This window comes from Phaethon aethereus, assembly GCF_964289735.1.
Source record: "Phaethon aethereus genome assembly, chromosome: 2".
Lineage (NCBI taxonomy): Eukaryota > Metazoa > Chordata > Aves > Phaethontiformes > Phaethontidae > Phaethon > Phaethon aethereus.
This window is the reverse complement of record NC_138582.1, coordinates 10797556-10825410: the sequence shown is the minus strand read 5'-3', so window position 1 is coordinate 10825410 and position 27855 is coordinate 10797556. Positions and strand designations below refer to the sequence as shown.

The 27855-nt window shown below is 36.0% G+C and overlaps 1 protein-coding gene across 2 annotated transcripts in view; it reads right to left on the bottom strand.

Annotated features, from left to right (window-relative positions):
- ASAP1 (ArfGAP with SH3 domain, ankyrin repeat and PH domain 1) overlaps positions 1-27855 on the bottom strand; it is a gene marked incomplete at both ends in the record, with an annotated part of 142254 nt that overhangs the window by 27393 nt on the left and 87006 nt on the right. For both annotated transcript variants that reach the window (XM_082014975.1, XM_082014976.1), the window contains 12 exons: positions 204-311; positions 2759-2826; positions 5264-5379; positions 7417-7502; positions 9996-10182; positions 10979-11070; positions 12145-12278; positions 13842-14005; positions 20178-20226; positions 21322-21409; positions 23755-23824; positions 24236-24336. In XM_082014975.1, the coding sequence (XP_081871101.1) occupies positions 204-311; positions 2759-2826; positions 5264-5379; positions 7417-7502; positions 9996-10182; positions 10979-11070; positions 12145-12278; positions 13842-14005; positions 20178-20226; positions 21322-21409; positions 23755-23824; positions 24236-24336 (1263 nt within the window). The remainder of the gene's footprint in view (positions 1-203; positions 312-2758; positions 2827-5263; positions 5380-7416; positions 7503-9995; positions 10183-10978; positions 11071-12144; positions 12279-13841; positions 14006-20177; positions 20227-21321; positions 21410-23754; positions 23825-24235; positions 24337-27855) is intronic.

Genomic DNA, 27855 nt, shown 5'->3' with positions numbered 1-27855 from the left:
TTATGAAACTCAAGTCCATAATAACTAGGTTGACAAAGTGTATTCAGAAGGCACTTTAGTACAAGCCTCAAAACTAACTTTTTATCCCCCAAAAAATCTGTAAGAAAAAAAAGGTTAAAGTGAATTTCTTATTTCTATTCATTTCCACAGAACAGAAATTTTGATGGGTTTTGTGCAAAGCTGTATCAGTAATTCACGCTCACCTTATCATCTAAGTCATCATCACTTTCATCAATTTCTTCCTGCCGAAGATTCCATTCATACTCTACATGGACATGTGGGTTTAGCTTTCCTGCCTTGGCTTGAGAAAGCTGAAAGAAATAACAATTCCTGTTAAAATACTTGTTGTTCTTCTGGTGTCAACAAAGTTAGTTTTATAACAGCAAGCAATAAACTGAAATATTTAGAGGTTTAAAACTTTTCCAGACATTAAAAAGAAACAATTTCAAGGCACTCACACAAACATCCTTCATTATTTGAGGTATAGAAAAACAGCTGAAAGGCAAAAAGGGAAGATTTTCTCAAAATGGGTAGGAGTTGCCATGTTTGACAAGCACTTGAAAAAATGACATGAAAAGAAGGTATATGCATAAAAGCAGAATGCATCCGGAGCCCTCCATTCCAAAAAGAAAAGGCAAAACCTATTTATAAATTCTGGTACATACAATTATCACCCCTCCATAATCACAAACTTTGCGTTGGAATCAAAATAAAAGTATTTATCCGTTATTAAATGTTTCCCTTCCTCTCACCGAATAAGGCCAAAGTGTCTTACGCACACACTTCCTCTACTGTGCCAGCCCAAATAACGTATTCACATTCTTAAAATATGTACTGCTTCAATGATCAGCAAAAAAGAAAATTGCAGTTCACAGTTATTCTGAGGAGATAAATTCTGCTTTTCAGTGCTTAGATCTTCCATCATTATTTATTCCTTCACATTCTTTGAAATGTAGACTACTTAGCACTAGTTCATTCATGAGAGCCTTTAACAATCTTTCCGAAATAAAATTAGGAAGAAAGAATTTTCAATCTGTTATGTAAGTACTAACGAACCCACTTGAGTTGAAATTGAATTTTAATTACACAGTTAAGACTCCAGCTATGCAACAGAAATTAGCTTAGTACATCTACCATATTGCAAACATCTAGATATTTATTTTGTACTTTTTTATTGCCCATGGTAAACAATGTGCTCACTCATATTTCTTTTTTACTCTTAACCTGATCTCATTGCCACTTCTGAGAAAAATGCAGAAATAAGTTTCCTCTTCAAAAATGAAAAAAAGAGGAAAGGCATAAATGCTCTATTATAGTTAACTGAAATAATCAGTGAGGTATTAGCGGAATTTCAATTACAATAATTGAAGCGATTAACTGCTAGATAAGCTCACTGATAACATCCAGTTGTTTTAGTTTGTTCTACAACACAAGTCAGTCGACATTAATGGCAGATGTTACGTTATTAAGTACATGCTGCAAACAAAAAAGCAATCCATACCAATTGTGTGCTGTACAGCTCATTTGTTTTTCAGCTGACAATACTCAAAACACTGGAAACAGTACTTAGCAGACACGGCAGTAATGGAGAAGTCGGTGAGGGTACCACCTCATCGACCAGAAGAAAACATTGACTTGCATCCCCAGAAATACAGAAAATTATCCTGACTTGTGAAGGACAAGCTCTCTTGTTTATGCAATAATTACTTAATACATGACGAGAACTTTCAATTGTCAAAGGAAAGGCATTGTAATTACCAGCTGCAGAGAAAAAGCAGATATCCTCCTCGGGTCATCAAAATGAGGCAAAAAAATTCTGAGAAACAGAATTAAGCAGCAAGTGACAGCCATTTTGTAAATTCGTCTGGTTTTGTCTTGACTGTGAAACTGCCACTCCCTTGATAGTACTTGAATTCACTTGCCTACTAACTGCATGCTGGTAAGAGGCACCTTAGAGGGCAAGAACAAACAAGCTTGTTGGTCTCATGTAGAATCCTTATTCCTGGCTAACTGCTTCAGAACAGTACCTGGGAAAATCCTTTAACACCTTTATTTCTTGAACTCCAGTAATTTTCTTGAGTGGCATCCGTTAACATCACTCATACATTCTCAAAATTCTAGAAAGTTTTTGCTCTGAACACGTTCAGTAGAGGGACAAAGTCCCACAAAAGCTGGTGTTTTACATTTTTTGATACCCCATCTTCCAGACATTACACTTTTGCTTTTTTCTCCTTTGAGGAGGTTTAATTTCAAGTTGTTTCAATTCTCCTCGTAAGAAGACTTTCACCATCTCTGAACTATTTCTGCCATTAAATAAACTGGAAAAAGCCAAAGCAGGAAAAGTCAAACAAAGTTCCAGACCTAAAAGGTCTTGACAGATTTAATAATTTGGGGGTTGTTTTGTTCTGCTGATAGCCATGTCTCAAAGAAGACTTTTGAGGTGATGAAACCCAAATGTCCTAGAATGATGCATTAATTGGTATTCAAATGGGTATTTAAGGTCTTCAAACACGCTGGTCAAAATAATGAAGTACTTCCAACAGAAGTAAGAACTTTTACTTAAGCTGTTACAAAGAAAATGACTGTGATGTTTTGAAGTCAGAAAATATTCATCTATGGTAGGGCTTTCAGATCAGCATAGAGCCAGCTGGCAGCGATGCCAAGTTTGAGATACAGTGGTAATGATATCTGAAGTAGATCACATCTTTAAAAAAGTAAACGTCCCCCCTGGCCACATTCATCCCCACCAGGTTCTTACCAGTTCCTCACACTGGACAGCTTTCACTCTTTTTGCTGTGTCCAGAGCTGTCTCTCCAGCTTGGTTTACTAGAAGATTAACAATGAAAAAAAAGAGAGCGATTCTTTGAGATGTCTAAAGAATCAATGCATGAAGTTTCATTATTTTTAGCAGAGTAACTTCTGAAAGTGATCAAAAACAGCTATTTACTCTATAGCAGCTGCAGCTCTTTAAGATTCCACTCTAAGTGCTCATGCATTTCATGTATCATCAGGTTCTTTCTGAACAGCAGCATCTGCTGGGACAGTTCCCAAATCCCTCCTAACCATCCTAGCAAAGAATATAAAGAAATTTAGTCATTTCCATCTCCACTCAACTCCTTTGCCAGTAAAACTCTTAGATGAATAAGCAGGAAAAGCAAGCAGACAGGGTAAGATAGCTTAAAAAAGAAAACTGTTCTAAGATTAAAAAAACAACAAAACAGGCAAATGTTGATCCAATCCAAGTTTTATTTTGACTAATACGTAGCGGCTTGAAGCCTGATCCTATTTTAGGATGACATTTGAACAACAATAATTTTAAAACTTCCTAGTTATTTTGTCTTTATAAAGTTTATACAATAATTTACATTTTAAAATAATGCCTGATCAGAAAGAAGGTGATATCTGAGCACCCTAGAAGGTCCTCTGGGAGCACCCTAGAAGGTCCTCTGGCACAACATCTAATAGGGTCATAGAATCACGGAACCATTAAGGTTGGAAAAGACCTTTAAGATCATCGAGTCCAACTATCAACCCAACACCACCATGTCCACGAAACCATGTCCTGAAGTGCCATGTCTACACGTTTTTTGAACGTCCTCGGTACTAGGTGCTCAGTAGCAAGCCTCAAGAAACAAAAACCACCCTCACACACCAATCTTATGTGGACAAACCTTAGGTAAAATTTATTCTAACAGTATAGTTGTAAATGCCATGGAACTGGAACAGAGTATGCTCTACATCATATCCAGACTGTAAAGCATTTCTGTGACTGGGAACTGAACACAGTCAAACTGAGGTCTCATAAGCAAATACATCTATGTATAATATCACATATAGAATGCTAGTCATGAATTCTATAAAATACAAAGCAGTCATCTAGAAAGGCCTATGAATCTGAAAGAATTAAGATCCCTAGAAGAAAGAGGGCTCCTTATGGAAAGATCTGAGATGGTTCAGGAGTTTTAATATGAAAAGGAATGAAAATATAGTATATCTTAACTGAAATTAACACACAGATAGCTTAAGAGACTACATAAATTCCAAACTTTCAATCTTTAAAGTATAAACCTGATGTTTCAAGGCCTAAAGAAAATACACAGTTCCTACGCGAGATCATTTACAAAAACAAAAAAAGACCCAAAAAGGTAAGACCATTCTTCTGGCATCTACCTAGGACAGAGTTCAATGGAAGGACCAATAAACACGCTTAAGCTTGTTCAGATAGCTTTCCCATTTCCTTAATTAGGGACATATCTGCAAAAAAAAGGTCTCATCAAATTCTTTGACTTATGACAATATTAGAACATATTCTAAGGATGTATGAAAAGGCCAAGGAAACCAATGACTTCTACCACCGAGCTATGAACTTAATTTATGCAAAAGTTTTTTTACTGGGCAGTGGAAGAAAATGATGGTGATGAGGAAAGAGGGAGAAATAAAAGCTCTTACTCTCCAGTTTGCACCAACTGTTCAGAAAGCTTCCCTCCTACACCAAAAACTGACAGAATGCAAATGTTTGTTAGACAAGCTGATGGCACTTAACTCCTGAGCCTGACAAGCTGGATTCGTGGAATATCCTCCTAACTCTCAAAATATGGCAGAGAAAGGAGAGCATCTAGACATCATCCTAACTGTGAGCAAGAAATTTACACAGATTCTATTTTCATTTAAACTTTTGCTAAGCCATGATGAAAAATGGACCGATGTAGGTACAGTACATGTTATGCCTATCTCGCACATGTAGAAGGTAAATTTCTGCTGGTAACAGAAGAAGAAAGGCAGCTGTGAAAGCTAATCCCTTCCCTAATCAGCTACAGTGGTGGCCGGGGCATGCTGGGTGAAGCCACAGTGCCAACTGACATTAATATTAGAAGAAGAATTAACTGTTGTGTACAAAAAGTCCACATACATCTAGAGTGGAATTAATGGGAGCAGCCGTTTGAAGCATTACAATGTACAAGTACTAGATGAATTTTACAATATAAACAACAAACCTAACAAATCCAGGACATTTAAAATTTGTCAGAAACAAAACTCTGCAGAAAAACTAGGGTTTACCATTAGTATTTCATGTTAGAAAGTCACTCCTATCTTCTAAGAATTTATGTTCCTTTTCTTAACTGAAAAGTCTTCATCTTTCTAATAGTTTTATTTTTCCTTTTAAAAGTTTAATTACCACAGTGTGACGTAAATAACAGTGGTTAAAATAATGGAAAGAAATTTTAGGAAATCTTTATTTCCTAGTTTTAAATAATGAACTTACCTACATCGATAGTTGGCTTCCCCCTCAAAAGCAATTTCAAACACTCAGGCTTATTATACATACTGCAGTAGTGTAGAACCGTATTACCCAACGCTGTTTGCTTATCCAGGTTTCCACTGAAGACAAAAGAAGAAACAATCAAGAAAAGTATGGTATGCTGTGCTATTCATTTCAGATCTAGCATCCTTATCAATAGTTAATGCATAAATACTTTACTGGACAAATATGAAATAGAAGGAGAAAGAAATACTTTAAATTTAAACCTTACTTTCAAAGACTGTTAAGAATAGTTCCAAGCATACTGGAAATTCCTGAGCTATGGTTGAAAAGGACTGAGATGTTCATTCAAAAAATCCTAAGTGAAACTTAAAGATTCAAAACTAATCCTTTGTAAGGTCATGCCTTGTTTCCCACCTACCACTTTACTGGAATTTCTTTTGCAAACATGCTAACCTATCCAAATAAAAAATATCTGAAAAATCATTTTGATACAGTTAGAATAGGTTAATAAGTCCCACACATTCAAGGAACTATGAAGAGGGTGACTGTGAGAGCGCACAAGAGTCATCAGAAGGAGTATACAGATACACCCTGAGTTAGGGAAAGACAAGTTGTGCAAAGGGGTTCACAGGGCTTTTTAAAACTGTACTTCCTTCAAGTTCTAAAACAAGGTTTCTCAAAAAAAAGTTACTGACATATTGGGATTAATATAATACATTTATAAAAATGAAAAGAAAAGCTGAGAAGTTGACAGCTTTTCTTCCACTCAGTATTACCCATATTGAACAGTAAGTGCAGAGCCAATATGGTTGTAAAGATGCTCTTCAGTTTGAGATGGAGACAAAAATACAGACAGCTGACAGAAAGACACAAAAGATGATAGTTGTCTGAAGAAACTATGCAGCTTCACAACTAAACAAAATCATGTTAAATAATCTTCCAAAATAACAAGTCTTTTAATATTGCTTAAAATTATAATTTGGGCGTATAAAACATTTTTCAAATTATGATCTCAAACAGTTTGCAAATATTAGTAGCTTCCCCCCCCCCACTTTACATTCCTACAATAGTCAGCACTCCATTTAACATGAGGGAGTAGTGGCAGAATAAAGTTTAAGTGAAGATCACAGAGCTAGTTCACATAGCCTGAGAGATGGTGTCAGGAACATGGATTCCAAGTCTGTGCTGTTACCAGAAGACAAAAATTTCTCTCTAACACTCCCTGTATACAATGCTATATAAACTACTAGAGAGGGGAAGGAAAAGAAATAAGTATTCTCTGACTGCATTTCACTACCAGGTATGACTTGCTATGCTGAGGGAAAAACAAAAACTAAAAAAATCCTCAAGCCTTCCTCCTGCTGGCTCAAGCACGTTGTGATGAGTCTGTGTTTCCCCAACCCTCCTCTCTCGTTCTGCAAAAACTACCATCTGACACAGCAAGCGATTGCTGCTTCTTTCACTTGGCAGCATACTGTAGAAGTAGACTGGAATTGATCTCATTTAATCATTACCCATATTGTGAAATACATAAAAAATAATGTACCACTACATAATTTAATTTTTTTTTAAGAAAGTGTTTTCATTAAGGTTTTTCACTTCTATGAACACATCTCATGACAACAAAGAATAGCTCAACCCATAAACTAGATGTTGAAAATTACTAGTTAAGATTACCCTCTCAATAGCTTTAATACAGCTTATTAACTATTAGAACACATTTTTCAAAGTAAATCTAGCTTCTATTCATAATTTTCTAAGAAAGATCCTTGTTTTCTGCTCTTACAATTTCTTTGTATGTGTCCTGTATTTGGAACATTTACTTGTCATCCCTCATTTACCCAAACTATTTGTTTGCATTGTTTCATACTGTCATGTGTTCTAAATCAATGCTCTCTTTTGCTCTACATAGTTTTTCCTTTCATCCGATTTTTACGTAACTGCTTTCCATGTTTTTAATCTACACTTCTTTCCCTCTCTCTACTCATTAGGAGCACAAAGGTCAACTCAAAGGTATTAAATTATGCTTTTTTAAACATATCTTAGGAGAAAAAATGTAAGTGATGAGCAAACACTGTCCAAAGCACTGCAAGGATAGCTTTGAACATCTACGTTTTTCACGCACAATTTAATGAAAAATGAGCAATCCATACCAGTTTTGTACAAGGAAGTCAACCAGATGGAGAGAGGTCTGGTCAGCAGTCCGGACTGCTAAATGAAGTGCTGTTTCACCTGGCTCCTACACACATGTAAATAGAAGTTAGACTTTTTGTGTCTTATTTCTGCAAAGTTTATAACATCAGACCTACTGAGATATGTGTCACCCACTCTTTTACAACAAGTCTTTCAACAGAAAAATATCATTAGGAAATTATGATGTAAACAGTTATTGCCCTTCTGATCTCCAGAAGACACCAGGTCCTTCAAAGGAAATGGCATCACATTTTCTGAGATCATCACTCTTTCAAAACCAGTCTTCCCTTTTTCCCAGCTGGATGGAACAATCTTGAGGAGCCTTTAACCATTTTGGCTACTAGTAGCTAAAAGGGATCCTGTCAAGGAATACTGTGCATGTTTACAGTATTTGTTGCTTTATGACACCTCGGTGAGCACCAAGCATAGCCACAACACTATTTCCTAGAAAACCGGGGGAAAAAATCCACGAAAGTCATAGTCCTTTATCCATGAAATCTCTTACAGAATCACAGAATGGTTGACATTGGAAGAGACCTGTGGCAGTCACCTACAACCAGTTGCTCAGGACCATGTCCAGATGGCTTTTTCAGTATCTCCAAGGACGGAGACTCTACAACCTCCCTAGGTACCTGTGCAGTGCTTGGTCACCCACACAGTAAAAATAGAAATAAAAATAAGAAAAATTTCCTGATGTTCAGAAGGAACCTCTTGTGTTTCAGTCTGTGCCCATTGCCTCTGGTCCAGTCACTGAACACCACTGAAAAGAGCCTGGCTCCATCTTCTTTGCACCCTCCCTTCAGGTATTTATACACATTGGTAAGACCCCCTGTGCCTTCTCTTCTCCAGGTTGAACAGTCACAGATCTCTCAGCCTCTCCTCATACATCAAGTGCTCCAGACTCTTCAATATCTTTGTGGCCCTTCATTGCACTCTCTCCAGCATATCCAAGTCTCTCTTGCACTAGGAAGCCCAGAACTGCACACAGTATTCCAGCTGTGGCCTCACCAGTGCTGAGAAGAGGGGAAGGATCAATTCCCTTGACCTGTTGGCAATACTTTCTGTAGTGTAGCCTTGGATACCATTGGCCTTCTTTGCCACAAGGGCACACTGCTGGCTCACGTTCAACTTGGTGTCCACCAGGACCCCCAGTTTTTTTTCTGCAAAGCTGCTTTCCAGCTGCCTTTGTGTGGTTCCCAACACATATATTGGTGCATAGAGTTGTTCCTCCCAAGATATAGGATTTCTCCATGTTGAACTTAAACTGAATCATACTTTATTTTTTATACATATAACATATGCATTAATGCATTTAAATGAAAATATAAATGCTGTTTAATTCAGTTTAAAAGTTGCATGAGAAATTAATCTAAATACAGATTTCATTAACTCCTATTGATCATAAAGGGCATTTTAAAAAAAAAAAGTATATTACAATAGAGATATTTAGAATTAAAGTCACAACTTCTAAAAAAATACGACTTTATTAAACATCAGAGAATTTACAGTGGAGAATGCTGCTATAAATATCCTAGCTGCAAACTACATTTCAATTGGTGTTCATACAGTCAGTGATACCTAGAAAAGTAACAGGCCTGAAATGCTAAGGAGCTAATTATGTGGTAACTGCTATGGATGACAAATATAGAAAGTTTACCTTGCAGTTAGAGAATCTGTAATGTGTTTCCATGATAAGCACTCTGTGATATCTCAAGTGCTGAGACTATATTGAACTTACTCCCCCAACTCGCTACAGACAGGCACTCTGTCCTTTGCCAAGTTAGCTATTTTCACAGAACCTGTTGAAAACATTCTCTGAGATGTCTCCAAGTTGTGTTCAAAAGTAATGGGAAAAAACATTGCTGACCAAGTGGTTACAGAGCATCAATTATCTATAAAAACAGGTTACGTTGCTCTTGAGCAACATTTCTACATGGATACTTGAGGTCAACCTGGACTGATTTCTGCAAAAAACTGTTACTGACTTCAGAAGGAAGATCAGTATTCAGATCTTTATTTTAAAAAAAGAAAATCTCTCTTGCTCGTTGAAAGAAATTGTACTTCTGTAAATGTTTCATCACAGGCTGTGAAGGCATCGGATTTACTCTTTCCTCATATAGATTTATACAGTCAATGTGTTCCTTCAGCAACTACTTTAAAAGCAGATATGATGCGTCTGTGATATCAGGTGACCCTGGGTTATCAACTCAAGCCCTCTCTCTCTGGGCCTTTTCCTAAGAGAAACATACAGAAGAACAGGTGCTTTTCAATATAGTATGGCTGCACCTAGAACAGTGTATTATATTACATACGTTTTACATATACTGCATTTCACACTGCTTTAGACCAATTGATGACAACAGATAGTCTTCTCTTCTCTCCCCAAAAGGGTACCACATTACAGTAAGTAAGAAAAAACCCACCTTTTTCATCTGTTATTTCTTTTGTTTTAGCATCTCCAGTAGCAGCCCCAGATCCTGGACATTGTACAAATACGCATTATTTAAAATACTCTGCTTTGTTTACCTGATAAGCTTACCTGTCCAGGCTCTAACAGTGGCTCCATTAGCTCTACCCCCTCTGCATAGACTTGAATTAGTGCAAGTAAATCCCTGGATTTGACAGCCTCAAGTAATTCATTCAGTTTAGCTGCTGCAGATGCACAAGTCTTCCTAGAGAACTTATGATCTACGTATTTAGCAGTGATAAATTCTTTACGTGCAGTCCTGTGGGGTGTGAAAATAGAGCTGGGTTTAGAAATTTTTAGAAAAACAGCTCAATGATTTAAATTTAAAATCACCTTGCCTAACTCAGGAGCTAAGAAGGGAACGGGAAAACTATCTGATAAAAATTGTGTTATTTACTATTATAATGCATGTCTTTATTGCAAACAAGTCCAAAATACGGTACATATTCAATTTTATGTTGCCTTCTTGTTACATACAAAAATTACTCTGACTCTGGGGACTAAGACCAAATTAAAGCCTGGAATGTAATTCCTCATGGAAACATATCCACATGTTAAAAACAGGATAAGCATGAAAAACATGCTAAAAACAGGATAAAAGTAAATATACTGGGTCAGCTAGAAAACTTTGTAATGAGTTTAAAGGTCTTCTGTGGCAAGCCCACATTTGTTACACTCTCTGTGCAACTCCTTCACCAGGGAAAGGAAGAAAAAGCTCATCACCATCTCAAGACAGTACCTGAAGCTAGTGTCATTTAGTCCAGCTGTGCCTGTCACCTGAGAGTGTACTACAAAACTCAAAAAAACTCAAGATTCAAAATAATGAATCTTGAAACCCAAAGTTAAAGTTTTCTACACCGAGAAGATGAGGTAGCTAAAATGTGACTACATGGCAAGAGACTGAACCTCAAAGAAACTCCACAGCTGCAGTAAAATACCCCATTCGTCTGCCATCCTAGCCCTCCTCTGGCTTGGTTACTGTTTAAGACATTTTACATTGCATATATATTCCACAGTAAACTTCATATTAAAGAATTTAGAGTTTCAAAACTTACATATCACTTGATGGACTGGGTTTAGGCGAAGGACTAGGTAAATTCCCTTCCATAATATCATTAAAACTAGTATTTCCTACATTCTTGGCCAGCTGCAATAAGAAAAAAAAATACATGAGGGTGGGGGTTTTTTGAGTCAAACAGCAACCTAAAAACTGGATTATTTATGTGCATTTTCCACACTATTAAAAAAAGATGAAACACGCAAGATTGGAAAATTAAAGCACACTGGTTACATTTAAATATAAAGCAATTAAATAATGTTTTGTAGTGTGAATCCTATCATCCTAGAACTTGTACAATAAGCTTCACAGTCACAGCTAATTATTTGTATTTCAAGACAATCTGCCTCCAATATAAAAACAGAATGAGGAACCAGCAGCATGAACACTGAAGCAGTGCTAGTACACTGATCAGCAAGTCACTTCTGGAAAGAAGCTCAGACCTACTGGAAGTCATGCTTAGTACAATTTGATTTAAATGAATAGTAACTTTGCAAGCAACTTGAGATTTCAAAAAGAGTACTAGTGCTAATGTTAAACCTACACACAAACCCAGAATCGCCTTCTATCTTCTCTCAATTTTCCCATACAAAATTTCTGTAACAAGTGTCTTCTCACAGGCCAAACACAGTTGGGGAGATAAACTACTGTAACTGGTGGGTTTTTTTGTTTGTATCCCCCCCCCACCTTTTTTTTTTGTAGTCTCACATCAAATTCCTTTCATAACTTCGATGTTACAGTGTTTCTACCATCAAATTAAAACATTCACCCAACATTTTTCTATCAAAATCAGCAATGTCCATTCTCACTTGTCAAGTTCAATTAGTTTTCATTTTTTTAATCATATGAGATTTTAGACCGTCCTGATTTAGGGCCAGGATCAGCTAATAACAGGCAACATACTGATGGCACTAATCGTAATGGATTCAATATTTGTTCTGCAAAACCTCAGGAAAGGAACATGAGAAGTGATAAGTGGTCAAAAGCATCAATAATACGTAATAGTAAAAACCGTCCCATAAGATACATGCAAAAATTTGAAGACGACATTCTGCAAAACCCATACCTTAAGAAAAATTAACTGTAAATTATACACCTGAAGGTATATACAGGTCAGCATTTGACTAAAAAAAAATAAAAAAAATCCAAATTAAAGAAATTTACCAAGAGTTCAGACGTTCCTAATTTGTCTAATTCCAAAGACTGGATTCGAGAAATATGGACACCCATTTCTCTGTGTATTCCAGAACACTCAATGCAGGTTAAAATGCCCAAGTTGGTTGATAGCCATGTTGGATCTGTAGAATTGAAAAACAAAATATTTAATCAAAGTCCAAGAAAAGGTTTTCAATGGTGGTAATCCCAGTCTACTCTGAAATGATTACTCATTTAATGTTTTAACAAATGAAAATAAACTAAGAATATTCTATACTTTTCTCTAAACTGCAGTGCAAATTTAACCACAAATTGCTACCAAGGGAATTAAGTTTTTCAGATTTAGGGAAAGTCCCAAAGGCACTGAATTTAGATTTACAAATCCATACTGAATTTCTGTATTTGAATACATTTAGGATTTGTTTCTTGTAGAAAGAAGGTAAGGCTTTTGTTTCCTGTTTTTAAAAAGAACAGATCTCCTAAATTCTACTGTTGGCAACCTCTAAAGTTTTAATCTTTACTTCTTAAATTTTAAATAGTCTTTCTTCATAAAAGATTAACCATAACCTTTTCCAATATGTAAAATGCAGTATGTTGTAGAAAATTTAAGGAATGCCGGATAGTCGAGGAAAAAAAAAATTGCTGTCATGGAGGAGATCTGCATGTAATATTAGAATAGATCTTATACCACCAATGCTGTATAAGAAGCAAGACCAGTTTTTAAGGAAAACAAAAAGCTCCAGACATATTTTGTATACACACATGTCTTCAGACTAATCTCCTCCTTGATCTTAAGTACTAACTGACAAAGCATTAAGTCAAGAGTTTGAAAGCAGCAAGCTGGGGTGCAGGACTGAAGCTTAAAACTTCACTATAAATTAAAGGATGAATGAGAAGTGTAATCTGAAGTTTCTGTAGCTTTATATGATGAAATAATTGAATCAACCAATTCCAGGATTTGACATAATTATGTTCCACTTTGTATTTTTATCTAGGTATTTCTTATTCGGATCAGTTCTGCATCAGTAAGCATCTTCAAGATACATACTATCTACTCAGTTCCAAATGAGTTTCACCTTCTTGAAGTGTCTCTTTAGATGTGAAAGCTGTAACAGCTGCCAACTACCACATTGATTCAGTAGTTCTATGACAAGTTGACTCTTCTCAAGCTCTAAGCGACATATAACTGACCTGTAACTCTGTACTTCTGAAGATATTATCTGATAGGATTCCAACTCTGGGTCTCATTCTTTGCACAAGACTCCTTATTCTGCCTCTGAATATTTCTGATACTGCAGTTCCGGTAGTCTCATGCCAAGATAAAACCTCAGAGTAAGATCCTGGCCAGGTCAATTTTTCCACAGTCATTGTCTAAGCATTACTCACTTCTACTTAGTAGCATGCACAGGATCAGTGATGCCAAGCAACTTCCATTCAAGTGCAACAAGCATCTAGAGACAGTGCAACAAGAACAGTTCAAACTCCAGAGGGGCTTGAACTGCTGGAAGTAAGCACAGACAACACACAAAAATATTTTAGTGAATTAAATGGAACTAATGTATGAAAGTCATATTTGTTCTTTTAAAAACAGGTTGAAGACTGATCAACACATCACTTAGAAAATTAGTTTGCACTCTACAAACACTTCTTTAAAGAAATTACTTTGCTCCCAACAAGAAGTTGATGACATTAACAAATTGAGATACCTGGTGAGCCACAATCACAACAGACTTCATTTCCGGGTAATCTCTGTATGTCATCAATAATGGCTTTTGTCAGATCCTCTAAACTGTTTTCCCCTGTGCTCTGCTCTCCACGGAATGCCATATTTAATGCTTCTTCTTTGCTGTTAGTCAATACTGATATCCATCTAGCACAAGATAAAGACCTTAATGAAGATCTGCATTTGCAAATACAAGTTAATCTATAAACTGTAAAAAGCTTGCCAGGAACAAAATATTAGTGGGAACACAGGGAAGGACTGTATCGTGGGAGACTGAGTGGGGGGAAAGTGAGCGACGGAAAGGAAAGATTTGAGAAAAGGTAAGTAAGGATGAGAAAAGATGGAAAGTCTTCATTCTGAAGTCCCTTTGGTGAACAATTTTAAAGCCAAAGCAGTATAGTTCTCAGGTTCCTCAAAGAAGCAGAAGCTGTGGAAGAGAAAGAGTGCAATTAAGCTCCTGTAAATTTAAGATCTCAGGTGCCCGAGATCTTCCTGAAGTCCATCCCATTTTTAAGGAGAAAATTATAACCACTGCTTTTTCCAGTGTGCCTCTCTCTCTTCACAGAGGAGACAGCAAGCACATTTTTGAATGTGTCGGCATCTAGTTGCCTTTCAAAACGCAGCTCTCGGTGCACTAATCAGAGTCAGCCCATAATGTCCAAATTAATGAAAATTGCCATGGCAACAAATGGGGTAAGGAAGAGAAGATGACAGGAGACCAACGATATTGATAGCCAACATAAAATTTTAAGAGCAAGTGTTGACTGCAACAAATCAAGACTCTTCAAGGATATTTCAGGATCTAGCTTCCCCCCAACCACTCTGCAAGTTTTTGTTTACACAATAAAATTTTAATTAAGAAACAAAAAACCTCTCAGTGGCTGTAAAGAGGGGAAAGCAGTTATACCAAGTTATACCAAGGAGGAGCACCTTGCAGATGCGATGTTGCCTAACTTAGAAAAAGAGCCAGTTAAAAAAAAAAAAAAATCCTCCCAGGTATAGTGATTTTAGACGGTTTTGGATCTACTGCAAATACACTTTTTTAACACAGAAATATTTTTAATTAGCACTGTCCTCAACCCATTTCCTGTTTACAATATCCCAATTATCTGCAATCATCAGTCTTCAGAAATGTGCTGAGATGACTACAGTCAGCTAAACAAACTAAGAACTTCAGATTGAAATTCGTAATTCCTCACTGAAATAATAATGCAAAGATAAACTTTAAAGGATTTCTGAGGGAAATTTATGTATATAATCTGGCAATACAGATTCAGTACCTGAACTGATATATGGGCACTGTATATTATATGCTTCATACACATACATGTTTTAAATTTTTATGGGCAGGAAATAATCTGTGAACTTGTACTTAAAAGAAAATACTTAAAAATTATTGAAAAATCAACCGTAAATATAAACAATAAATTTAAAGTTTTGAAATTTGAATTTTCTCCACAGTTTACATGCTGAAAACAATGTATTTAAATGAGTATCTCTTTCTCCAGTTATATGATAAAATATAAGAACCCACACTAGATGGCATGCTTCTTCAATTTTTCTGATGAAATCCAATGTTATTAAAAAAATAAGAGGCAGAAGCGTCTTGCTTCTAATATTATGATAATGTTTAATTAAACACACAGAGTAAAATAGTCATTAAACTCAAACAGAAAAAAATTATTCTGACATTTGTTGAAGATTTCTTTCAGGGTTAAAATTTGATTAGTTTGTTAAAAAGGCAGAATTTGAATAAAACTCAACTATGCAGTAACAATTAAAAAATGATTAGATGCAATTAAAATAAACACGACATGACTGAGCCAGCTGTTAGTTTGACACAGATTTCCATATTATGAATTTCTAAACTATAAGGGCAGGAACTTATTTTGGTTGTATTTCCTCAGCTAGAAGGAAGCCACAGTCCAAGGCTACACATCTTTAGGTCAGGTTGGATGGGGCTGTGAGCAACCTGATTGAGTTGAAGATGTCCCTGCTCATTGCAGGGGGGTTGGACTAAATAGCCTTTAAAGGTCCCTTTCAACCCAAAGATTCTGTGATCGGTGTCATCTGTGAGACAGTCAGAGCAAGACACACCACAGTGTCAGCTCTTCCCAGACAACAGCAGCAAGGCACGTTTAATACAAGCACCGTAACAGACACATTCTAAATGACTGGTGCTATTCACACAAGAAGTCCCCAGTTGGTCACCAGGCCTTCCTGGCAGGATGTACACTCAAAAATAAACAATTCAAATCAGTAAATATAGGATATTAATTCAATGTCAATAGTTTATAAAAAATGCCTTACGAATGCTGTTCTTCCTCTTTTTATTATCTGTACTAGTGTTTTTATTTTCTTTTTTTTTTCCCCTTCCTTTTTTTAAAAAATGTGTTTGCTTTATTTCACAATACCACCAGTGTCAAGCTAACAGTCAAAACGCTTCTGGTAATACTTTGTAGTGTTCTTTCAAATAATTTAAAAATTATTCAAGTCTTACAGAATTGCTTTGTCTTCTATCTAATACAATAAGACAGGTTGTCCAGTCCTCTACTACACTTCCTTTTCTGGATCTCGGCAGTTTCTTATGATCCTTTAAGGCATCCTGTTTGCTGGAGGTTCCCAGTTTTGAAGAAACTCACAAGGATGAACAAAAATCTGGCATCATGGGTGACTTCTGGATCCAATGAAGGAAACAGAAGTATTCACTAATCTCGGGTGGATGAGACTCTCCCTCACATTCCTCTTATTTTTCTTCAGTATTTCTAAGTCAATAAAAGTTGCCCGTCCCCACCCTGAATAACAACCAGTCTGATAATTTTTTTGGTTTGCAATGAAAATTTATCTGTGTCTCTTCTGACAATCTCTATTGCAGCATTGTTGTTTCCAGGTAAATGCATAAACAGAACAAGAATAGCATAGTATTTTTAAAACATTCAGAAATAACTTTTTTGTATGGAAGAAGCAGCAGATAGTATTCAAGACCTTGCAACTCAGTCTTCCCAAATCAAAAAATGCCTGAAGACTGTTGCTAAACACTAGACTGAAGTTTGATGTGTTTCTTCATAGCAAAATTTCTGAATCTAGCTTTGTTTGACCTTCAAAAAGAGGGTAGAAAGAACTAAAAGGTCATGCCTGGGGTATGTTTGGCCCTATCCACAATTGTCAAAAAGAAGAAAGCATCTATTATTGTACATGTTAAAAAAATAAATCTGGTTACTTCAGAGATCTGAGGTTACATTTCTTATAATACACACATAAATATATATACACACACATACACAGACACCCTTCCCCCTCCACACATGCTGTGCTCTTATCTACTAGATAAACTAATAATCCACTGAGAATTTTGAAGGACAGTCAAGCAGTAATTAAAGGTCAACAGACAGCTGGCTGGATAAAAAAAAAAAAAAAGATCAAGAAATGCACTGGACTAAAGGAAATGTTTGAGGGGAAGCAGTAATAAACCCATAACAGAATGTAGGCTTTGGTGATTTGTATTTTAAACCATCTGCTTTTTAAATTATTATTATTTTTATTTCTAAGTAGTTTGAGGAGCTATTTATGGAAGCAGTTTAAAATATTCACTAGAAAAATGTATGCAAGGTCAGTTAAACTAGAGTATAAAGAAATGCATCTTGGTTTTTTCTCTATTTAGATGGAGTCTGGAAGGAAAGTGATTTGAAAATCCATCTCTGCTTCTCCCCCCCCCCCGCCCCACCCCCAATTGGTGCATAAAGAAAAAAGGCAGAACAGAGGCAGCTCTAAAACTGGGTGGACAAAACACAAGATTGAGAAGGGTCAAGAGAGAGGTACACATATACAAGGGGAAATTGGAACATGAGGATGACAACTCTAACCAAGGAGCTCCATCACATAGTTCCTGCAGAATGCTCTTCAATCAATAAGGTTGGAAGTCAAAGGGTGCTGTTCGCATGACACCTTAGATAATAAAGTTATTTAGGACTGACTCAGTGGCTGCACAAGAAAACCAGAACATTTGGTTATACTGTAGTTTTTCATCAACACATTAACAGTCATTCTCATTCATGAACTTCAATTAACTAAAGATACTGAAGAAATTTTCCTAAAATAAAAAGAAATAAGTTTCTGTGTGCATCTCAAAGTACATACCGTTACTTGGGTCACTTAAGTAATATTTTGAAACAGAACACTTGTTTGAGTAGCATTACAATACCTTTTTGTTGGTGGCTTACAGTGCCAATACAGCCACAACGCCCTTAACTTCTACTAGTTTGCCTGCATGTATTCCAACACTTGGATGCAACTAATGTCTCTTTAGCTAAATTAAACTTTTTAAACTTGCAACATAAAAACACTCCACTCCACTCCATACTGCACTGGTGCGGCCCTACCTCGAGTACTGTGTGCAATTTTGGGTGCCTCCATGTAAGAAGGACATTGAACTCATTGAACTATTAGAGTGTGTCCAGAGGAGGGCGACCAAGATGGTGAAAGGGCTCGAGGGCAAGGCTTAGGAGGAGTGGCTGAGGTCATTTGTTCAGCTCGGAGAAGGCTGAGGGGTGACATCATTGCAGTCTACAACTTCCTCAAGGAGGGCAGCGCAAGGGGAGGTGCTGATCTCTCTCTGGTGACCAGCGACAGGAAACGAGGAAATGGAATGAAGCTGCATAAGGGCAAGTTCAGGTTGGACATTAGGAAAAGGTTCTTCACTGAGAGGGTGGTCAGTCACGGCACCAAGCCTGTCAGAGTTCAAGGAGCATCTGGACGATGCTCTTGGCCCGATAGTTTAGTTTTAGGTAGTCGTGTGAGGAGCAGCGAATTGGACTTGATGATCCTGATAGGTCCCTTCCAACTTGAGATATTCTATTCTACAATTCCGTATTCCAGTAGAAGTCATTTTCTCAGCCACTGGACTTTAAAGTGATAAACCAGACTTCAGTGGTAAACAAATGGGAACTATGCTTCTAATGGGAAACAAAACCAGCCTGGAATTTCAAAACAGTCCAACAGGCAGCCAGCTAAACTAAATTTATTGACCTGCCAACCAGAAGAAGTATGTTACTAATGGATTCTCCCTCTACCTTGCTCATTGTTAAGACAAGAAACAATAAACTTCACTTTTTAAACCAATAAATACAGTAAAAACTAATTTATGGCAGACACACAAAAACTTATGACTCATTAAGCACATTACTGATCAGAAATAAGAGTATTTTCTTCGTGACTGAGAAAATTACTGGAATAATTAAGTTCCAGAATGAATGCAGTAAGCAGGACTAGGGAGTCAGCTTTACACTCTAAGAACCAACATAAAGCTGTGGGCAACTCTGGAAGAAAGCATGACAAAGAATTCTCCAGCCTTCTCATTTCACCCATGCATCCCAACATTGAACTGCCAGTGCCACTGCCTCTCAAAACTACCAAACAACTGAAATATCCTACAAACATCCCCTGTACCTTTAAAATACACATGGATTAACACACGTCTTCCATTAGAATATGGACATGTAACAAAAGAGGACAACAGTCCTGAAGTATGAGGCAGCCTGGAAGGCTCAGGCTTGCTGCCCTCTTCACTAGTAACCTTATTCCTAGAATTGTCAGCTGATGAGCATTAGGTTGCAATGTCCTGCACAACACATGTTTGATGATACAGACAGCAATATTCAGGAGCAAGAAAAGCGGTACATGGTTCTCAGGACAAGAAGTAGTTGTGACATAGCAGGAAGAAATACTGTTTTACAGGAAATAATGTGGTTGGAAACATGCATTAATGAAGCAAGTTATTGGATTCTGAAGTACACAAATCTCAGAGAGATATGCTTTGCTGTTTATTTCTAGGCCTACAGTAGAAAAGATGCATTACCTGTAAATATTTTCTATGTGTCATATGGAGATATCTTTTATTATTTTTAATTTAAAGGAAAGGTAGGATCAGGAGGAAAAGAAGTAACTGCAAAAGAGGGTTGGCACAGAAGATTTAAGACAAATCTAAAAATATTTCATTTGAACCCTAATAACCTGATCTACTATATCATGCCAAGCAATTGCACACGAACCATGTGCTGGCAAGGTACACGACCTAAACAGGTTTTTGGTTGGTTGGGTTGAGTTTTTTGTTTTGCTTTGTTTTTAATATTAAAAGGTTTTCAAAGAGCCCTGTAGCATGACACAAAATAATTTACATTTAAATGTAGAGATTCACAACAGCAGAAAAAACAGACAGTAGGCACTACTTCTGCATTAACTGAGAAAACTATTTCCACTGTTATGTGCGATTTTATACACCTCTATTGGCAAAATAAATTTGAAAAAACGTAAACATTCTTACGCTACGTATTCCTGTTCATCTTCTGCTTGAAAGTGGTATGTTCTGTTATCTGAAATAAATAAATGCATCTTTTCATTTGGCACATGGTAAAATTTAAAATATCAACACATTTGTTACTAAAACCTGTTTAGCAACTACAACTTTTAAGAGCAATTGCTCTTAACAAGCAACATTAATACTTTATTCATAGCTATGGAAAACAATTCTAAAAAAAAAAACAAAACAGAGAAAGATCAAATTGTGAATTTTGATTTATACCAAATGTACATATATCAAAAGTCTTATGTTTAGGAAAATTAAAGGAAAATAAGCATATGAATCAAATTTTGCCCTTCTGAAGTTAAATCTGAAACACAAGTAGCGGAAAAGGACAAAATTAATTTGTTCCCATTATATACTTTTCCCTCCATTTGGGTTAAGAAACTTCTTTTTACTAACAAAAGGATGAGATATGAACTGACTATTATCCCTTACATTCAAAGGTTTCATCGACTGTCCTTGTAAATATAGAATGTTGGAACTCTTTGTTGTTTAATACGACATACGTAAAGACTGAAAAAAGTAAGTTGACTCATGGACTTCAAAAGTGTTTTTAAAAAATCACACTGGAAACAAGTTTCTGCTACACAAGACCAAAATGGGAAAAAGGGAAATCACAGAAGCTTTAATGCCAAGAAGACAAGTAACTACTAATTTTAGAAGTATATTTTAAAAGGAGGATAAGAGAACAAGAGAAAATGGGTTCTCCTTGCCTTCCTCAACCCCCCAAATAGGACTCAAAAAGCAGAACGGACAACGAAGGAAAAACAAGATGAGGCCAAAGGTGTTTTCCATTTCCTGGTGGAAACATGCTTATGTAAGTTCCACTAAGCTGTTAAACATCCCTCTGAACTTACGAGAGCAGCACATATGCTGCTATTCATAGCTTGTCACAAGAGAACAGTATTTGTCATAAAAACACATAAAAGGTTCTATACTCATTTGGCCATTCAACCCATCTTCAAAACTAGAGGGATGTGAACACTCACGAGGCACTGCACGTATCTGGGTATCGATCTGAATTTTGAACCGTAGCCTCATTTTTACTCAAAGTATCTTGTAATGACCTTTTTAGAAATCCCACATAATGCAATATGGTACATACGTGATATTAGATCAAAAGACTTCTTATCTTCGGCATTTGGCTTCACCTGGCAGGTCAGTAAATTCAGTTTAGCTGGTTGCCTGTTAGACTAAAAAGAAAATTTATTTTACTTTAAAAATGTAATCATTTGGGATTATTTTTCCTTTCTGGGCAGTGGGCATGTATGATACTAATTTTGAATGTGGACATGCATACATGTATACCCTCAAAACCCTTGAAACCAGCACGGCTTTGAAATGGTCTGTCAGAATGGACAAATTATTAAGTCTAAACAACATTAAAATTGTCATGGCAACCCTTCCTGACTATTTGAAAGGGATTAAAGTTTTCTATTGTATTTCATAAACGATGGCAGAACTATTATGCAATTTTTCAATACAGCATGCCCATATTCCAATTTCCCTCCCATTTTAAATAAATCAAAGATATAACCCTAAAAATTTAAAAGGGAAGTGGGAAGCTGGAGATCTGGAGTTTCAGAACTTGGAATAAATATATCTACTAATATTATCTGCTGTAATTAGGTTACTTAAGACACGATAACTAAGTATGTCTTTAAAGTATTTTGGGTTTATACAAGTTTATCAGAAACCATAGAGATACTGAATTGAAGTTACGATAGATGGCAGATATAACATGACCTTGAGATGTCAGTTTTCAGTAAATACTTCTGAACTGAGTTTTAGAAGCTGTTCACATTAGAAATTATAAATCAAATATAAAAGTAATGCAAAAGCAACAAACATAAAGCTAGAAGTGCATTTCCCACGTTTTCAAATGTTTGTCAGAACAAGCTCATCAACACAGTATTTTTAACACTTAAGGAGCAACAGTTCCTTGAAGGAGTAAATATGCAATTGGAGTCTCAAAGTTTAGTGTCAAACACACTGTCATGACCCGAACTTTTCATGACTGAAAATAAGAAAATTACTTTCCTCTTGGCAATGAAACAGGAAAGAGCGAATTAACTACTTTTACACTGCTACATACAAGAAAAGGAAAACTACAATCAGTAGTGCAATCCACGGAATTCCAAATTAGCAAGCCTCGAGCTTGACGATACTTTTTTTTTTTTTTTAAAAAGCTGATAACTGAACCATTAGTAACCTAGGAATTACTAACTTATCATATGTAATTTTACTAAGTGACTCCTCAAAGAGGTAAGGCTATCTTCCTAGCCATTAAAAAGAACCAACCTCCAGTACAAAATGTAGCAACTTCCCTTTAACTCGCTTAAGACAGGCAGTTAACTTTAACAGATACTTATGACCTTCAGTGGAATTTGGGGCAACAGGGAAAGAAGGGTGATGAAATGGGACCATCTCCTTTGCGACAAGTTTGTGTTATGCAGCCACAAGACAGTTTTAGGACTGCCTCCACCATTATAATATTGTTACTTCCTCACGATTTAGCATTCCTAGGAAGATACTTCAGATACATGCCCAATTCCCAGAACTCACTATGATCAAAACTTCCCAAAATTTCACACTTTCAAGTTGAAAGCACTCAGAATATTAACACATTCACTCATCTGTCAGGCTCTATCAATAACATCTAATATCAAACACCTCCCAAGTTTCCAAATTATGTGCTTCACTGATACACCACGACAATGCTTATAAGCAAAACCAGTTGAAGCATTCATTGAAAAGTCTGTTCAATATATTTGCCATTTTCTTATCAAACTATTGATAAATACATTTAAGTATTAAATCAACTGTCATAAGCTACAGCAGTAAGGAAAAAGAATTGAAGAAAAATTTTAGAAGGCTAAAGAAGAGTTTGCTTACTTCACTCAAACTACAGGGAGTTTTTAAATTAATTTCAAACCAGCCTTTATTCTAATTTTCTCACTCTGATTAGTTGAATGATTTTAAGTTTTTTTACAAAATGAACGGGTAGGCATCAAAATGTTTTAAATAGTTAATTTCCTATGTAGGACTAAAACATCTGCAATACAGACATCTGTGTACGAGCTAGTTATTAGTCTTCCAGTACAGTCAACAGCCAGAACTGAGTTTATAACAAGACACCTGACCAAATCCACCCAGACTCCTTTGACTACATTGACCAGTGGCTAAGAGAGGAGCCTAAGGGTCTTGCTGTGATGCAGACAACTAGACACTTCATTTTATTCCGACGAATCACATCCTGTATCTCAAAGGTACAGTAAGAACAGGTGTATGGCTCCATTTAACCTGAAGCACTGTTCCCACTAGTGGGCAGCAGCAGGCAACTAGGAAAAATTTTAACAGAGCAACAAGTATAGCAATACTGCCACGAATCAGTCTCCAACTTCTGATAATCCACAGAATTTAAAGAGTCAGAAGCAGAGTGGCATTTTTTTGGTAATAGCAGATTAACACCACCAGATTCACTGGGAAGGGATAATGTTAATTTATTATTTTAATAAAAGGTATAAAAGTAACTTACCGTTGCGTGTGATATGGTAAGAATCCCATTTTTAACAGTGCATTTTCTTCTTTGCCATACTTTCCTTAACCTACATAAGAACATCAACAATAATTTCAGTAACTAAACATGATTTCAAAACACATTAATCCCATTAATATTTTGAGAAGATTAGCCTTGAGAAACAAACAGATGCAGTCAAAATTTTACTAAGTGCCTCATCAGAAGTAACTTGGAGACTTATGACAGGTCTTAATCACCATATACAGACAATAGCTTTCTTTTTAATATGACTGATTTTTTTATGATTGCTTGCCATGTTTTTTATATTTACTATATTAAATTCAGATCTGTGTTTGTATGTGAACTGTGAAATTCTTGAGTACTTGTGGCACATGCATTAGGAAAATGTGCCTTAAGCACCCATAGTACAAAACAATAAAAAGCAGCGTGTGAAGATAGTAATAGTTCTCACTATGTATTATGCGCTCCAAGAACATACCCATCACTCTTCTTTAAAAGATAACCTTTCTTCTCACTGCCATATTCCTTATTCCCCTGAAGCTGATGCATACTATATCCTCCTTGCCTGCTCTGTGAATCCTAAAAAACGGGAAAACATCATTTACGTTTCCTGGCATGCACGGTAAGTTTTCCTAACCTTTAAGCCTATTTTACTTTATTTCTTTTCTTTACCACAGCTTCACAAATTAATAAAGGTTAAAAAAAAAGAGGGGGAGCTCCTAATGAATGTTTTACATCCATAGGAGCACTTGCTTTTACATCATGTGATCTTGAACTAACTGCATGTTCAAGATTTAATTACTCCGTTAGGCATTTGAAGTATAGAATGGTTGCAAACATGTATCTCAAAATAATGACTTTTTAAAATATAGAAATTTAATATTGAATGATCTTATAAATCAGAGTAAAAGGCCAAGATAAAATTCCAAAAAGAAAGCAACAGAATATAGCATGCATATATACAGAAACACACATATATAAACAAACTAAACCAATCCTAATAATCAATATTTTTTGAAATCCAATTAAAAATATGTATACAATTGATGACTTTTAGTGAATGAAGCCAAGCGAAATAACTTTTGGCCTGATCTAGTGGAACAATTAAGTGAAATGGATTAACTTTTTATAAGCATATCAGAAAAAAAAAATCCCCAGAAGTTCATTAAAACATTGACTTACTCTCCTAGACTTCGATCACGAAAGGCAAAAGCAATAGAGGAAAGAGAAAGCAAATAATTTAAAACAAGAATTATTATTTTATTTAAAAAACATGTTCCTTGAACATAAATTTTATAGCCCCCATATCTAGTAAAACAATTTTTCCCCTTTCTAACAATGCTACTAGAAAGAAGGCAAGAATTACTTTTTTAGGCACACTGGTGCTTTTTCTCATCAAGTAACAAAACATCGTAATAAATTCTGTGCAACCTTGCATATATGACATTAGCTTCATAAAAGTAACTAAGATGACTACAGGATCAAATTTTACTAAATGTCTTCCAGTCTTTATTACATTTAAATTGTCTAAAATGATAGCTATATTGTATCTTCTACCAAACTGGAGCTAATTCTGAATTTCCATTGAAAAAGATCAGGCCCAAAGTTAACTTTCAATTTTTGCAAATCTATATAAAAACATATAATTAAGGACACATTGATACGGTTTTAAATGTAGCTGTGAAACAATTCTCTGCAAAACAGCTGACAAAATCCCACCAAAACCCAAAAGAATGGGAAGTCCATTACTCCCTTGGCAATAATGTTTTCTCTTTCAAAGCACAGTTTCTTCAAATTACCACAAGCAATATATATTGAAGATTACTCCCTCTTATTTTATTCAGAGTCCTTACAACTGGTTTTCATTTCGTATCAAATTTGTCTTAAGAGTTTAGAGAGAAGTGCTTTGGTAAAGAACATAAGAAGATGTAATTCCTGTCCCAAAGAACATATCAGATGGAGATTTGGGGAAATAAATCAAAATATAAAGAAATAGCTAAAAAAACAGACACAAAACATGATTCTAAAGAGTAGCTATATTCAATGTAAAGCTGCTAAGTTACATCTGTACCAATAATTAATATACAAAAAAAGGTAATAGAAGCCTGTATTAAAGGCCTGGTCTTCTTTAAAATTTAAGTTTCTTATCATATAAACATTTTTCAACACAAAGTAAATACTTCACACAGTTAAAATAACACTAGTATCCCTTAAAATATTTTTCCCCAAAGCTTTAAACCATAGTCATTTACAAAAATCAGGTAATTCTTGCGCAAAGTAACAGAAATTGCCATAACTTGACCACCAAGACACAGTGGCAACAAGAGACATTGCATGTAACAGAGCCACAGTAAGTTGTACTCCCTGTAGTGAAGCTACAGTACTACCACTTCTACCCAGGATTCAAAGACTGTTAAAATATGCTTTTCCAAGAACCAGGTAATTACAAAGATTACAGCAATAGTTATTTCACCTATGAAAGGACACGTACGGCATCAAAATGTGTAAAAGCATTACAGACGTCCATAATGCCAAATAAAAACCTTGAATGCACGCAACCGTAAAACAGGAGTTGCATTATGAGACCTTGAAAGTGTAGGGAACGAGGTTAGCTCGTTTAGGAAATGAGTGTTTTTTCCTCAAATTAAACTATGGGTGCTGAAGAGTAGTTTTTAATTTTTTTTTTTTTTTTTTCCATCTTCCAACAGTGAGATTATAATGCAGTAATAGAAGGGGGAAAATGTATCTTAATCACAATCAACCAGGCCATCTGTCACGGCAATAAAGCCCAGCTTTACATACTTGAAGACTGGGATATACACAATGATGAAGAGCTGACTGGTGAGACTCAGGCCATGTGACTTCAAGTTTTGTTGTCAACTAATGAGTAACGAATGGTGGCATGCTATTTCAGGATTAAAACACTGAATACCTAAGTAACAGAGGCATTGTTTTATCAAGCTCCTCAATATCTGCCAGCATCATTACACTCTGACTCATGAATCACATGAGTGAAAGTCCTCACGTTGATTTTGAAAGAGACACTTGAACATCGATGTGATCAAATGGTTATTTTATCCAAAATAGTGGATTCTTTCATTATAGCAGATCTCTCTCTTCCATGATTTGCCTGAATATCCGAGAATCACAATATTGCTCCTTTTTCTTCTATGACACAATTTCAATTCTCTACAAACTAAATTTTGTTTTTATATTTATCATATATAGATATCATATACATACACACAGTTTTTTCCAAGAGTCCTGGGATTTGTCTACACTATCATCGAAGTCAGAAAAGTTGCATAGTTTATTTTGCTGATGCCTGTGAAGCTACTTTATTACAACATGTACCTAAGTTTCAGATTTTGATTTGTTTAATTGTTGTATTTTAAATGAGGTTACTTTCCACTGAAACAGAGTAATTTTTACTACACATCCAGGAAACAGGTAGCCAAAAAAACAAATACTGTATTTCATTTAGTTATTCTACCTCGTAATACTCTCTGAGCAACTTCTGAAACTTGGCTTGTATCATATGCAGCCCTGTATGTACAACACACAGCAACAAAGAAGAATAACCAGTTTGTCCTACTTTATTTCCAAGATCTGGCTGATTGCCAAGTAGCTTGAACTCAACAACATACACAACAGCCAGGAAAGGAGGAGATTATTTTTCTTTGCTTCCCGGACGATCAGCTTGTAGAAGAAAAAGGTAAGCGAAAAGACAGTAGGTCTTGTTCCTCTGTGTGTTGGAAACCAATTCACAAAAACACTTTAGAATTTGAAGTTATTTCCAAATCGCTCTTGAAATCTAATGTTCTCAGTTCAACTTTTGGGGGTGAGGATGGAGAATGAGCATGAGTTATGTTCGTAGTGATTTAGATACTAGGGAGATTACAAATGTAATGCATGCATGGGAAGCTCTGTAAGTATTGTAAAAGACATCTAGTAGGTCCACGTGCGCATTGGAGATGGAAGGGAAAAAAATACCAAACAGACCACTGGGAAAGACTGTAGAGTACGAGATAAGGGAAAACTGAGTACTAGAAAGAGCCAGAAAGTCTTACAATAAATTGGGATCTATTCAAAGGTGCT